General features: G+C 42.2%; 2 protein-coding genes across 6 annotated transcripts; one reads left to right on the forward strand and one right to left on the reverse strand.

Moving 5' to 3' along the window:
• The first annotated feature begins 344 nt into the window (after window positions 1-344).
• atf1 (activating transcription factor 1) lies at window positions 345-11,584 on the forward strand. 4 transcript variants are annotated; one of them, XM_058054399.1, is made up of 8 exons: window positions 345-1,019; window positions 6,140-6,235; window positions 7,306-7,428; window positions 9,466-9,557; window positions 9,638-9,765; window positions 9,849-10,028; window positions 10,118-10,268; window positions 10,708-11,584. In XM_058054399.1, exons 2-8 carry the CDS (start codon window positions 6,185-6,187, stop codon window positions 10,724-10,726), a joined length of 744 nt encoding a protein of 247 aa, XP_057910382.1. In that variant the 5' UTR covers window positions 345-1,019; window positions 6,140-6,184; the 3' UTR covers window positions 10,727-11,584. The 4 variants fall into 4 exon arrangements, with proteins under 4 accessions (XP_057910382.1, XP_057910379.1, XP_057910381.1 ...); XM_058054396.1 differs by having other exon boundaries at window positions 494-1,019; window positions 10,118-10,271; window positions 10,712-11,551; XM_058054397.1 differs by having other exon boundaries at window positions 672-1,019; window positions 10,124-10,271; window positions 10,712-11,489.
• Window positions 5,864-15,058, reverse strand: LOC131105902 (N6-adenosine-methyltransferase TMT1A-like). Of its 2 annotated transcripts, none has more exons than XM_058054401.1 (2): window positions 14,635-15,058; window positions 5,864-11,736 (listed from the first exon to the last, which is right to left on the reverse strand). In XM_058054401.1, the coding sequence occupies exons 1-2, from the start codon at window positions 15,028-15,030 to the stop codon at window positions 11,503-11,505; spliced, it is 630 nt and encodes a 209-aa protein (XP_057910384.1). In that variant the 5' UTR covers window positions 15,031-15,058; the 3' UTR covers window positions 5,864-11,502. The 2 variants fall into 2 exon arrangements, with proteins under 2 accessions (XP_057910384.1, XP_057910383.1); XM_058054400.1 differs by having other exon boundaries at window positions 14,533-15,058.
• Between the last annotated feature and the right edge of the window lie 258 nt (window positions 15,059-15,316).

The raw sequence follows: 15,316 nt of genomic DNA on the forward strand, positions 1-15,316 counted from the left end.
GGCGAGAGGCGGGGTACACCCTGGACTGGTCGCCAGCCAATCACAGGGCACATATAGACAAACAACCATTCACACTCACATTCATACCTATGGACAATTTGGAGTCGCCAATTAACCTAGCATGTTTTTGGAATGGGAAGAAACCGGACACTCAAAAAAAAACCACGCATGCACGGGGAGAACATGCAAACTCCACATAGAGATGGCTGAGGGTGGAATTGAACTTGCGTCTCCTAGCTGTGAGGCCTGCACGCTAACCATTCGTGCATACCATTTGCAAGATAACAATGGTGAAATAAAGTAAATACAAATATAAGGGATTCAGAAGAGACATGAAAGACTCTAACCCTGTTAGTTGCCATAAACGAGGGATTGCCGTCCATTGTGCTTTTTGCTCAGTTTCTCTATTTTGTTGGTTTCATTTTATTTCTACAATGTACCAAATGGTTACAATGTACTGCACGTAGGCCAAGCAAAGCTTTTATTAATATAAAACTTATAAATTCATCAAAACACAAAAAGAAGAATCAGTTACTACTGAAGTAAAAAACTAAGCACTGGGATAAATGTCCAAAGATATTGAAGTTTTATTGAGATGTACTGTACCTGCAGTGCGTGTTTGTAATGGCAGACTTTATCCAGAGGGGGCAGCGTTGCAGCTGAAAGGACGCAGGCCTGCACAGAGGAAGAAAAGTAGGCGGGCGGAAGGCGTGGTGACGTGCTCCGTGCTCTGTGACGTACTTTGTCACAGAGACTCTGCCATACGAAGCCCAAATTCATGACGTCAGTTTTTTTTCTGTGGGACATTTATTGATCTTCGATATTATTTGGGAGCAGTTTTGGCCTGGATACAAGCTACTGTATCTGGCAACTGTGTCTGTCCGTTTTATTCAAAAAACATTTTAACCATATTGGCGCAATAACTTTCCCCAAAATATTTGTTGTGTGGAAAATACAAAATACAACCAAGTCAACAACATCCACGCCGGGATCGGGAGCAGCTACGCGGCCTGTGAAAGGTAAGTTTGTCCCGGTCGGTGGTACGTCACCGCCGTTCGCGCCGTTGTGGTCGTAATGGCGGCTGTTGGCTTCTCGTAAACTCTTCTCTGCCGCCTCACAGACTTTAGTTAGCTGGACCGCTCCCCCGTGTTGCTGACGTCTCTTGACGCGGTGAGCAGAGTGCCAGTGACAGAGTTGCATACATTTGCTCACCAGAGACTCACACAAGTTCGTCCGTCCTGTGAAGCACAGCGGCGGGAAGTGGATCTAACTGTTGATTTGAGCCCTTCAAAGAATGCATTTTTTTAGCACGTTAACTAAACAAACTCGACGCTCAGTTACAGCGGCCTCATTCATGGCCATTTTTTTGTTTTGTTTTGTTTTTAAATTGAGACGCTCACTTTTTGAAATGTAAAGTTGGAAAAGGGCGATGTGAAGTAGCTTTTTCAGCGTGTGGGGCCTACTAATGCTGCGGGTACTGATGAACATAAAAGCGGCAAAAACAAGAACGGCCTAAAGAGGAGGTTCCCTCTTTAAAAAAGTATGCCAAAAGTCATAATTGGCTAATATTCCTCAAGTGGAAGTGCTGTGTTATCCTTTAAAAAGGAATAAAATAGTAAAGTGGCATTTATTAGAGGTGGGCGGAGCATCTAAATAATCACACTAGAGCGTGATGATATTTTTCAGTTAGTATTAGTTACGTTATTAATTCCATTTCAGATAATTAAAATTTTCTCCCAAGAAATCCAATAAACCCCTCACCCCTTTCTCCTGGAGACATTTGCGTGATTACACGCCATTGCTGACCTTCTGTGGGTTTGTTTTGACCTGAATGTGTGGGCACTTCTGGTGGCCGTCACGTGACATTTCCTGCAGCGCCACCATCAGATCATACGTGCACTTTTATATGGAAATCTTTCATCCAAATCTTTTGTAATTTATGGTGCATGTTCATGACTGGAACAATTAACTTTGATTGATGCTCCCCCTTTTACTTTTTTTTTGACTTGGTACATAAGAATTTATTTGTTTATGATTGGGTGGGGGGGGGGGGGGGGGGGGGGACTCTCCTTGGCTACTTGGGCGTTCCCTGGACAGATGAGATACATAAGCCACGTTTACATGGACCCAAATCTTCCAATTCCATTCAGGTTATTTGCTCAAACTGAAAGAATCTAACCTTTGTATACACCTCATTCCGAAAGAAAAGTGCCAATCCAAATGAATATATAATCAAATTCACAGGGGTGGAATATTCCTTTCCCCAATCCGATTGAGGTATCTTGTACCCGCTCAATCGGAAAGTTGTCAGGGTGCGTTCTTCTTCGTGGTGTTTTTCTTCTTTTGTTGTTTGTTGGTAAGTAGCTTTCATGTGCATTACCACCATCTGTGGAACAGAATCTAAACCCTTCTATACGCCATTCATGAGTCCAGTTTTATTAAAAAAGAAAATACATATCTATATAAAACACGTGCCGAGCTTAATTATAAAAATATTAGCAAGATTGAACTTTATCTTTTCCTGTTACCGGGTGCGTTCTTTCAGCGTATGCTGAGATATGACGTAACACGCAGCTCAACACGATCTTCGATTTAAAAAAATGGAGGCGCGCAAACGGCACTGGACTGCTGCGGAAAGTTTGTTTTTGATTCAAACTAAATTTCAAGACTGGACGAATGAAAAACTGGGAACACGGAGTTATTCCAACAAGTGAAAGAAAAACTCGAGGAAGTCGGTATCACGTGATTTTGGTGTTTACGCTTTACTGTGCATGCCCCATTGACTGTTGTGGTTGATTATAGCGGCACATGTAGACACGCGATTGGAATATTCCTTTCCATGTATACCATTGCTTTCGGAAAGGTCACTCGGAAAGATTCCATTTGGAAAGAGAAAAACTCCTCATGTAAATGTGGCTATAGTCTGCCCAACATATCCTGGGTCTACTTTGAGCCCAGACAAGGTGTGGACCAAGAGACCCCAATTAACATGATTTGATGACAAATTTTTTGTGGTGCTAATAATCACACAAGAAATTATGATGTGGTGAAGAGGTTTGCCGGCCTTCATATATTGCCATGTGCCTGCGTGTCTGTTTTCATTGGTTTAGTACCTACACACCACCATAGAACCACTGTGTTCCATAGAACAATGGCAAACAGAGTGAGACCTCTTGTCTGGGAAAAAATTGCAAGTGGAGATGCAGAAACTTCGGCCCGACAGTCACCACTCACTAAGACGTTTGATGAGTAAATAGAAACTCAACAGCACTAAATAGTGTGCATTGACAGAAAGTCATGGTAAAATAAATGCTGCTCTTTAATACAGTTGAAAAGCTACTGTTTCATGAAATGTTGGACAGCCTGTGAGAAAATATGCATCACAAATGCCAATTCCTCCTCCTGACAGTGAAAGATGACACAGAAAATGTCGCAATATTATCATATAGTGGTAGTTCCTGATTTTTTTTATTTCTTTGCATGTTTGTCCCACTTCAATGTTTCAGATCATCCAACAAATGTAAATTAAAAAAGAAAAAAAGTGCTGGCGCATGATGTGTGTAGTGCAGGGGTCGGGAACCTTTTTGGCTAAGAGAGCCATGAAGGCCAGTTATTTTAAAATGTGTATCTGTGAGAGCCATATACATTTTGAATGCAATAAAATGTGTGCAAGACCAACAGTTTTAGATATAATGGGCTCTAATTGTGTAGACCAGGCACATTACCCCACGCCAATGGGGTGTGGCCAGCACACTTTCGTGAGCAGCGCAGTGTCTAATAATAAATCAAATACTTGTTGCCATTAATGCAACTTCTGCTGCTGCATGGTTTTGCACCGTACTCCGTACATGTATTTCATTCTTTTGGCCATCTTCGTCAGAAGGCTTGGTTCTGCAGCTTTAGCTAGGCGACTATTTGACTAAAGGAGGAAAGTCTACATTTACATGTTGACATCTCAATGACCGAGGTAGATTACCGCATTACCCAGTAATAATCGAGTTTTGGTGTTTGACCTGGAAAATATCATCACGAAAGATGGATATGGTCGGCCGTGTTGCAGTAGAAAATAGATGGACGGATTAAAATGCATAAGAAAGTTGTTGATTTTGAATATTATTTTTAACAGTGATTTCTGTGATGGTTTACTTTAAAATGTTAGCAAAAATGCATTTTTATTGTGGTAAGAAATGCTTGAGAGCCAGATACAGTCATCAAAAGAGCCCTACCTGGCTCCCGAGCCATAGGTTCCCTACCTCTGGTGTAGTGCATGCCGAGAACGGCCCTGACAACGATTCTTTCTTCTTCTTCTTTCTTAATTTATTTCAGACATGCATACTATGTTACATTATTCTTTCTCACATATACACTTACAATATCTATTTATATATATATATATATATATATACGTATATACATATACATACACATATACATACACACATCTACATACATATATATACACATATACACATACACATACATGCATACACACAACACCTCATTACTACACATGTCTGAAAAGGAGCAGGAAGAAGCAAAGCTTATTAAATCCTACCCCTTCTCCACGCCATAGCAGTTACCAATTCAATAAGTTTTAAAACAGATATAAATTAAAACAGATATATGGGCAATCACAGGTAAATCCTCAAGATACCGACTGCCTTACATTTATTCCACCTTTTTCTCTTTGAATGAGATTCATGAGATGAGAGAAGCTGATGATAATTCATACTTTGTATCCCATGCCATGGCTGTGGTTGGCTGAGAGATGTGAAGTCATCAGTTGGCATCACTTTCAGCTGCTGTCAGGTTGAGTTCCCCTTATGCGTGACGTCTTTGATCTGGCATCAGATGTGATGGGACATGAATACAAAAGTATACATGCTGTCCATGCTGGTTCAGACACTTACATTAAATAGTGGTTTATTCCACTGAAATGTGCCTCCTGAGGTTTTGGTGACACTGTGCGCCTGTCAGCCAATTTACCACTCCACAGGGTGCGCTTCGCCTGCACTAAGAACAGACCAGGTCGGAGCTGCCGATCTTTTAGTACACAGTCATCTTTGGCGTGCTGTTTTGTCCCGAATTTGTCACTGCGCCAAACTGAAACTGTGGACACCTCTCCTGCTGTGCCACCACGACCATCTTTGCACAGCTCAGTCTACCAAAATTGGTTGCGCACAGTGGTGCGCTGGACCGAATTACCACTGTGTGGGGTGCACTACGCTACACCACCCTGCGCCACGCCACAAAATTAGATCCCTAAATGTATATTTTATCAAATGAATGTGTATTTAGTAGGTTTGGGCGATATTTTTTAATGTATGAGTATAGCGGTATAGATACTTCCCATGATAAGAAAATGACTTACACCGGTATAAATGATCAAATGTAACATGGAAGTTGTAGTGAAGAAGAAATACGAGAAGCATGTTTATTTTTGAACATAGCTCGTCTTAGCCGTAAATACACATTCTCCACACACGGAACACACTTCCGTGATCATTCTTCAAAAGTAGAGCACCGTTTGCCCCTCGTTTGCGTAAACAAAACAATAGTGTGATAATAAATATCTTCCATGTACAGTTGGAATGGCATGGGTGACTACATCTTCCTTCATGACAGCCACGGGCATTACAGTTGGTTGGAGATTTAGTAGCAATATGCAGAGGCTGACATCCATTAGAAAAGTTAGCCACTTTCTTACCAATAAATACATGTGCTTTACAATATGAGATAAGTATATTACATGATATGGCTTAAGCTTTGTAGCTTTTTATACAAGACTATCATGATACATCCTGAAAATATCCCCATATATGCTATGGTCCATATCACCCAACCCTAGTATTTAGCATGCTAACATAGAAGTCATAATAATAATAATAATAATAACAGTGACAATAGAAGAGTAAAAGGTAAAAGCAAATGTCACAATATCACAATAAGAACAACCAAATAAGTAGAGCAGTGGAGATAACAAAACCATACTAAAACAAAACAACAAAAAAAACTCATGTCATATCGCCAGTGGCTCTCACTACTAGTAAAAGATATTATATTGATCACAACACAGTATTAGTGTTATTTGTGTTGTGAATGAATAAATGTGTTCATGGCCGTGTTTCTTTGTACACAGTGTCACCCATAAGGGTTCTCGACCTGACTTGTTGGCCAAGCGTGGATGGCTGTCACTCGTCTTTCTAGCCTACCTTGCAGTCATCTGTCACTTTCAGTAAGTAAATCAGATGTGGCAAATCTATTCTAGGAACCAGCAGCATGGGTTGTCATTCCATGTCATTCCATGTCATTCCATGTTGTGGTTGTAAATAGGTAGATATTTGATTAACCTTGAAGAGAAATTGACATTTCCAGCAGCTCTGCAAGGAGGTCATCATAACTATAGGGTACTTTCTTGGCTTTGCATGTGTTTGAGTCTGGTTCCTGGTACGGTTTCTGGTCATGACCTCGCAACCAAGATGGCGGCGCCCTGGGCTGTGTCAAAATCAAGACTTGATTTAATAGTTGTTGATTTGTTTATGACAGCAGTATGATAAATGTTTTGTTCCTGTTTTTGTCAACCAGCTTTGGTGTCATAAGCATTTGAAAATGAATGTTCAATTCTTGGGTCCTTCTTGGGGACCATTCTGGTGGTTTTCGGGAGTTGGGTTTTCCATGAAGTCCTTAAGAATGCCTCCCTTCAATGGCCTCGCCACTCATAGCAGGTGCACTTTGCCAGAAAACGAGCCAAATGCATGGAAACAACTACATTTTTGTGGTGGGTTATCAATAAACCATATGGTAGATGGGAAGAAAATATATATACCTCTAATCTAGTTACACGGCATCAATTATACACACAGTACCTTCCAACTCAAGTCTTTGTATGGTATCAATACCTGTCTATTAGGGATAAACCGATATGGATTTTTTCAGGCCTATGCCGATACCGATTTTTTTCCATCACCCTTAGCCAATGGCTGATTATGGACAGCTGATTTTGCTTGGTCTGATATTTGTTGCCAATACTGCTTTTGTTCCTTCAATTTACATGAAAAAATGACAATGATAACAAATATTACAGGTCTCAAGTTTAAACAAACATTTATCGAAATGTAAACACTGAACACAGTATTCGGCTTTCTTGAACATACATTTCTTTCATCATTAAAGTTCGCGTTGTGCACGCTAAAGACCTCTGATAGCAGAGACGGCTATCAGAGGGATGTTGTGATAGGAGGATACGAGTATGTTTGGTAATACTATGATAATACACAAATATGTGTGTGCTTTGTTTGTTTTTAGATGTCACTTGGTGGTTCTCCTGTGACCGTCGTCCAGCTGCCAGGGGGCCAGTTACAGGTTCAAGGAGTGATCCAGTCTCCTCAGTCGTCAGTCATTCAGCCCCCACAGGCACAGACTTCACAGGTCAGACGTTGATACAGTATGTGTAGTTGATACCAATGAATCACTCATCCTGTATACCACTGTCTCATATACAGTATGTGTTGTTGATACCAATGAATCAGTGGTATAACAGTATCTCATCAGAGTACTTGGTACTCCTGCATATTAATGTTTACAAAGGTGTTGTTTGATCATCCGATGACTTGATCAGCAACATGCTTGACTGTAAACACCCAAGTGGGGAAAATGCATGTCTTTGTTATGAGTTAAAAAAAAATCCAACTTTATGTGAGACCATGAACGCATCCTGGCTGATGTCTGACTTGTGATTAGATGACCACGAGGAAGGCGGGGAAGCCAGTGTTTGGCTGCCTGGGTTGGTTGAGATGTGACAGACACGTATTCCCCCCCAACGTGGTAACAATCAATATATCCCCCCCAAACAGAAACATCTCAGAAGAAAGTAGAGGTTTTAATTCAACTCGGACAGATGTCATTGTCTTCTGTGCCAATGATGCTGGCTTACATTTACTTAATATGTGGCGAAAAACAACACAAAACGCTTCAACAGATGCACTCCACACTTTGTCATAATTTAGTCCAAAGTAGATGTGGAAATGAAAGTGATCATCCCTGCAGGTGAAACCTGTACCCAACGGGCTCCAACCAACAATCCCATTGATTGATGAGCTGCACATACAGTATGCATTAGGCCAAGTCACCTCTTCCAAATCTTCAATTGAACCTGCGCCACAGGGCCAGTCTCTTTCCCGCCAAGGGACACAAAATCTGTGAATTTTGTTTGTGCATGTATCGTGCACACGTTGTCTTATGACGTGATCCCACAAAGCTGAAAAATTTTCAATTTTTCATCACTTTCGCCCAGACGAGGACCAATCAGTGGGATGGAGCGACTAATGAGCAGACAGGATGGTATTCAGTTCTCTCTCACACAGGTAAACATGGAGGACAAAAGTCATACTTTCCCAGAGCTATTTGACATTTCTAAAAAAATAAATTAGAGATAATTAAAAAAAAAAAATTGCAGCATGGGAACTAGAACCAGAGTAAACATATCAGGTAAGTTTACAGTAATTTACACATACATTTATGCAAGTTTATTCCCAATACTAGCAAGAGTACTCGATCAACTTGTCTGTTCTTATCTGAACTATGTTGATACCCCAAAATTCCCTCCAAATTTGCCGGCCAAAATGGTGCGAGACTCCTAATTGGCTCAGCATGTGATCTCATCCCAGTTATTGGTCGCCAGCTAAAAGAAACACGCTGTCAATTGACCGTGCTACACATTTCTTCAGGCGTCAGGTAGTGAGGTTTAACCAAGATGATAGCATGATAACACTGATGGTTGGCATCCCTTACACATGCACATTCACTATTTCTTCTATTGTCTTCTTTAGAGTTTATACTGTAAGACCTTGTTTTAAACCTGTTTTGCGGCTCCAGGCTATTTTTCTTTAGTAGGCAAGGGGGTAAAATGGCTCTTTTCATAGTAGTAAAGGTTGCCGACTCCTGGTCTATCCCATTATTCAGGCTGCACACACGAATGCTGTGACGTATATCCGTGAATACTTTCTCTAGTATTTTCTTTTTGGAAGATAAACATAAACATGCTTGCTGAAATATGAGGCTTATACTTTTACACCTTCTAAAATATTGTGATTCTCAAGTGTGGGGTCACAGCCAGTTTCAGTCGGTAGCAGGGTCTTTGCCCAGAAAGATCATGTAATGACCTGATGCCCCTGAACACACCTCAGCATGTGCTGTTGGCTTACTACATGTGCCATGTGTCAAGCTTGAGGGAGGGGGTGAGTTAAGAGCAAGATGGCAAGTAGCTATTATCTGCTAGAGAACAAGCTTATGTTGTGGTGCTGGGGGGAATTCCACCCACAATGAAGACTGCCAGGTACAGTATGAGGGCCAAATGGATACACTGTATTTCTGAATCCAAATGAGCATGGACAAGTGAAGTTATTTATTGTTGCTACAGGTGACTGATGATTCCTTGCTTGATGACTCTTCATTTTTCTGCTCAAGGGTTCAGATAGCGACGATTCACATGATTCTTCAGACAGTGGTGCTACACCGCAGAAAACCAGAGAGCTGCTGGCCAGACGACCATCATACAGGTAAGAAAAGCAAATACGTCCAACATGCGATAGAGCATCATCATCGTCATTGTTGTCGTCTTTTCTTGATTCCTCTTCAGAAAAATCCTCAATGAGCTTTCCTCTGAGGGAATATCACATACTGAGGGGAAGGACAGCTCCACCACCTCAGGAGTGACGGGCGTGACTATACCCGCACCCATCTACCAGACCACCACCGGCCAGTACAGTGTGTACCTCACCTGCTCTCCTACACGTATGTAAGATAACTGGACTGTGGAAAAACCCTGTCCTGATCTCTGTGTGCACTAGTTACCGTTACTCCCAATGGAACCATCCAGCTGACAAACCCAGGACCTGATGGCATTCAGGAACTGCAGGTGGCCATGGCCAACCCGACCGGAGGCCAGCAGGGCACAACCATTCTTCAGTATGCTCAGACCCCCGACGGCCAGCAGATACTGGTACCAAGTAACCAGGTGGTTGTGCAGGGTGAGGAAATGGTTTATTTGATGAGTCTACTGTGTGAAGCATCTGGCGAACAATCATCCTGTGACACAAACGATCTCCATTTTTCCAAGGTGCAGGAGGAGAAGTACAGACGTACCAAATCCGCACAGCACCAACATCAGGCTCGCTGCCTCAAGCTCTGGTGATGGCATCGTCTTTGGGGCTCTCTCAGAGCAAACCCGATGATCCGACAATGAAGAGGGAAATTAGGCTGGCAAAAAACAGGTAAATAGATGCCAAAGATTTGATGTCGACAAACCTTGGACTGGCTTATTGATGTCGACGTAAGCGGTTGTGGACAAAACAGAAACTGAAAGTAGCTGTTGCTTGCACATTGGCGTGACTTTGGCCAGCCACATTGGGAGAATGGCCGATTTAAGGAATTTTTAACCAATGGCACTTTGTTGGCATGGGTTTCTTCCGTTTGGGCTTTTTTAATTTGAATTATTTTATTTTTTTTATCTCATAAAATGTAAAATGTATGTAATGTATGTAAATAAATGTCTCACTGTTAAGTGTAACCCTATGCATATGTTATATATTGTATTTACTTTCCCAAGGATAGTGAGTGTGAAGCAGGAAGAGGTGGGACATAATCATAGACAGGATATAGTCATACACATCTTTCTTGCTGGACTGACCACTGTCCTCCTCCCTCGTCACAGGGAAGCAGCCCGTGAGTGTCGACGGAAGAAAAAGGAATACGTCAAATGCCTTGAGAATCGAGTGGCCGTGCTCGAGAACCAAAACAAAACCCTGATCGAAGAGCTGAAAACCTTAAAGGAACTTTATTGCGTGAAAACGGGATAACGTGGCGGAAGTGCAGAGACGAGCCGTGTCAGCTCTGTGGATATGATCAGGTTTCTGGGAACACTTCAGGTTGAGATTCTCCATCTTTTTACATATAGCAATCAGATATGTACCCTTTTATATATCCAAACACAAAACCATTTGGACATTTTCCACCCATTGTTTTGTATTTACTAATGCTATAACATTTATAGTTGTGTATATTTTTAAACTGGGAGCTTTGGAATTGTGAACTTTTAGTCTCACTTTCTAAATGTCCTTTCCTGCTTTTGTTTTATTTCTTTCTTGTGTTTTGAAGTAAATGATATTGGGTTCTTTTGTTTTTAGCTCTCAATAACATTTACACAGTTTGACTTCAACAGCAATTTCCCTTTTTCCCCAATAAGGACATGTTACATTTCATTCCTTCATTTTCTACAAAGGGATTTATGTCTGTATGCGTGTGCGCGTGTATTCCTTGTCTGGTCGCCATGGTTAGCCAATTGAATGACTAATTTTGGCAAATTTTTTAAAAGGTGAACATGCGACCATTTGATCTTGGAAGGTGGGGCGTTGTGCAGCAATGTATGAAATATTGCTGATTGTGTAAGTAAATAATATATATTTTCACTGGATAGGCTTTTCTGATGTTTTTTGGTTTACCCTGTCACTTAATGCAATATCCCATAATATGAGGTCGTATGACGACAGTCAGTGGAGCTTCAAGATGTTGAATGTGGACTTGAGAGAAGCCAGCAGCCTCCACATCTTTCCAAGTGGCTCTGGTAATGTTGCATCCGTCTCCAAAGAAGAACCACAAAGGCTCCAGCGTGTGTTGGAGGAAGTGTATCCAGGTTGAGGTACTTGACAGCACATGTTCCAGAAAGAAGAAGGCTCCACCCTGGGGTGCAGAAAAAGTAAAAACGGTGGGTGGATGCATAGCAGTTTATCTTGACAGTCTTATGCTTGTGGTGCTTCTCTCAGGTACTCTGGCTTCCTGTGAGCCTGCTACCTGGTACATATGCAGAGGTCAGCCCATGGAAGTCATAACCTCATGCATATGGTCTTCTTCCATGCAGCATGTCAGACAGTTTGTGTATCTACGCAGCTTGGAGGCAAGTATACCTGTTATTCAGCACTTAAGTCTTTAGGGCCGAGCGTTTGAAAAATGGATGTGATGTGAGTAGCGGGGTCATGTCACATACTGAGGTGCCTTAATATTTTTGCAATGTATGGAGAGCTGAAAATTGATAACACAAAGCTTTGTCTTCAAATATACACAGTACATATATAATATATATTTATACGCACACACTGGTGTGTCTGAGTTCTACAGTTTTTTTTGCACATGTCACACAGTGTAAATATTAGTCCATGACAAAACAACTCAACACTTGATGCATTTTTCAAATGAAACTATTTATGAAGGGAAAAAAATCCAAACCATTATAGTGGAAATGGCTAATCATCATTTGCACATCATGAATAGCTAAGCTAAATAAATGACAAGACACTGCTGATGACAAACAGGTCCTCGGCGAGGGATCAGACAGAGTAGCTCAAAAGACCCTTATGATTAGTGTAAACATTGGACCAGGTTTTCCCTTGCCCAGAGGCAGGTCACTGGGGCCCACTTCTGGAACTCCCACAGGGGGACATTGAGTCTGAATGGGTCATGTTTCATGTTCATGCCTCCATTGTCGAGGTGGCTGATCAGAGCTGTGGCTGTAAGGTGGTCTGTGCCTGTTGTGGCTGTAATCCCAAAACCAATGGTGTCCACCAACGGGGATGGATGCCGTCAAGCTGAAGGAATCCTATCGGCCTTTTGGTTCATGGGACTTCAGAGGCAGCTGACGGTTACCGGTAGGTCAAGCGGTCCGCGGCTATGGCAGTCGCTGAGCCTTCCTGCTGGTGGGGGCGCCCCTGTGCCCGCTGGTGTGTGGCCCTCAATTCCCTTCTGCCCTAGTGGGGTGTGGTCTCTCGCCAGTCTTGGGGGTGTAGCTCTCCTCCGGCCTGCTGGCGCACTGTTTCTGGTCGGGATGTCTTGGGGGGTCAGCCGTGGTGATGGGAGCTTGGCCTGGCTGCACGGGGCAGGGTTTACTGGGTGGTAGGAGGCAGTCCCTCTCAAGTTGTCAGGGGACGTTCTTCTTCTGTTGTTTATTGGCGTTTGGCAAGCAGCTTTTTTTTAAATCTAAATTTCAAGACTGGACGGATGAAAAACTGGCAATACGGAGTTATTCCAACAAGTAAAAGAAAAAGTCGGGGCAGCCGTTATCACGTGTTGATGTTTACGTTTTACTGCCCATGCCCCATTGACTATTCTGTTTGATTATAGCGGCGCATGTAGACAAGAGATTGGAATATTCCTTTCCATGTATACCATTGTTTTTGGAAGTAATTCAGAAAGATTCAATTCGGAAAGAGGAAAAACACCTCATGTAAACGTGGCTAGTGACGACAATTCCTCCACAGCACTGGAAGAGACTCATTGCAAGTTACCCCAAAGGCTAGATTGCACTTGTTGCTGCCCAAGCGCTTATTAGCTTTAGGCTAATCACTTTTTCACACAGAGACACGGAGCTTTGCTTTTTTTACTGCCTTCATCAGAAAAGGTTTCATTTGAAAAAGGACTTGGAGTGTTGACTTGTGTTGTCATGGACTAATATTTACATTTGTTGATGATCTTCCACGGTTCTTCAAAAATACACCTTTAATAAATCATGCTGTTTTGTGGTTGGATACAGCCTATTTGTCAAAATATACATATTTAAAGACATTTTACATTCACATATTTTGCCTATTAAAGCATTCTAAAGCATACAAATACCGAAATTAAGTCAAATGCAAACATGCATTCAGAAGGCACATGTGATCAAAGAGGTAGTGATAGGTTCTTTTGCACACTGGCCACTAGTTGTCAGTAATGTTGGCTGAGACACAAGCACCAGACTTGATGGCTTTTATTGCAGCTTTGAATGAACCCACCTCTAGCACCAGAACACATTTACAGCAACCGTTTTATTTATGTCTTATGCGTATTCAGCATACCTGCTCTTTTCATGTCTTTTGTGGTGGGAAATAGGATTGGAAAAGTGACTTGTAGGGGTGTTATGTCATGTCTATGTGTCTCTAATTATGTTAAAAAGGGTATTTAGAAGTCAAAACAGGTTTTCTACGATAAAAATAACTGATTTATAAATTAGGACTCCTACTGTGTGGAAATGGTCTTATTGTGGAAACAATGATGGCGGGATTACTGTATCGGTAGAACTTTTTTTAAATAACTTCCAACTTCTACAACTTTTAAAAAATCCATGAGAATGTCCGTGTACCCCAACCCTCCCCCAAGCATCCTTTGTTTTGGTTCGATATGTGACCCTTGATGCCACTGGTACTCAGTAGTGTCATTATATATCATACCAAGACTGGAATTGACTTTTCCCATTTCCTAAAGCAGTGATTTTTGCCGCCGCACACTAGTGTGCCATGAGAAATTATCCAATATCCAATTATTCAATGTCACTTTCTACAGGCCCCGGTTTCACACTAAGTATAAATAAATATAGAATTATATTGTAATTAAATATACTGTACAAAGTGTCATTTTGTGTTTTGGGTTAGTGGTGTGCTGCAAGTGCAGTGCTCAAAAAAGGTTGAAAAACACCGAAACCACCTGAAGGCACCATCACACACTCACTGTTTTCAGCACTCGTCGAGTCTCTTGCAGAACCGTCTTCACATCCCGGACAGAACACAGCACCAACGTGCACACCACCACGTCCACAGACTCGTCCCGCACCTCCTGCATGTCCTCTGCGTGGACCACCAGGAAGGCCTCGTAGGTCAGGTGCTTGTTGGCGTCCATGCTCTTCCGCAGGTAGGTCTCAAAGTGCGGGTTGGGGTCGGCGCAGAGCACGGTGCATCCATACGGGTAGAACTGGAAGTTTGCGCCGCTACCACAGCCGATCTCCAGCAAGCGAAGGCTTCCGTTGTTGTCAGCGAACTTGCACACGTTCCGGAAGAGCTTCCTCTTTTCACTATGCATTTTGGCGTTGTACCTCGCCGTCATGGCGTAGACGAGCCGCGGGAAGCAACGTTTGTACGCCGCGCTCAAACCCAACGCCTTCAGGAGGAACAAGGGGAAAGACAAAAACACGCAAATCAGCCTGCAAATCTTCAGGAGACAAGACCTCATTTTAGCAAACCCACAAGATTAGCCCAAGTAATCCCTTTGACGTGTAATAGTACATTTGAACCACACGGAGGCACCATTGTCACCTCAGGTAGTTGAGATTTATCATTAGAGGTACTAATACTTCTGAAATTACTGCGAGTAATCAATTTGATGTGTAATAACACCTTGGAACTACACAACGGCACCACTGTAACATGAGGTAGTTGAGATTAATCATTAGAGGTGGTGATATTAATGTAATATCTGTGACCGTGTAGTTGGGCCTTTAAGGGCCTTGAATGGTGAC

The sequence above is a fragment of the Doryrhamphus excisus genome, chromosome 18, assembly GCF_030265055.1.
Source record: "Doryrhamphus excisus isolate RoL2022-K1 chromosome 18, RoL_Dexc_1.0, whole genome shotgun sequence".
Lineage (NCBI taxonomy): Eukaryota > Metazoa > Chordata > Actinopteri > Syngnathiformes > Syngnathidae > Doryrhamphus > Doryrhamphus excisus.

Excerpts from the sequence above, each read along its gene's own strand:
- atf1 (XM_058054396.1), top strand. The coding sequence starts at position 6,185 with ATGGCTGTCACTCGTCTTTCTAGCCTACCTTGCAGTCATCTGTCACTT. Across the intron at positions 10,029-10,117 it reads TAACCAGGTGGTTGTGCAGG|GTGCAGGAGGAGAAGTACAG; the intron begins GTGAGGAAATGG and ends CATTTTTCCAAG. Across the intron at positions 10,272-10,711 it reads ATTAGGCTGGCAAAAAACAG|GGAAGCAGCCCGTGAGTGTC; the intron begins GTAAATAGATGC and ends CCCTCGTCACAG.
- LOC131105902 (XM_058054400.1), bottom strand. The coding sequence starts at position 15,030 with ATGAGGTCTTGTCTCCTGAAGATTTGCAGGCTGATTTGCGTGTTTTTG. Across the intron at positions 11,737-14,532 it reads CTCGACGAGTGCTGAAAACA|GGTGGAGCCTTCTTCTTTCT; the intron begins GTGAGTGTGTGA and ends TCTGCACCCCAG.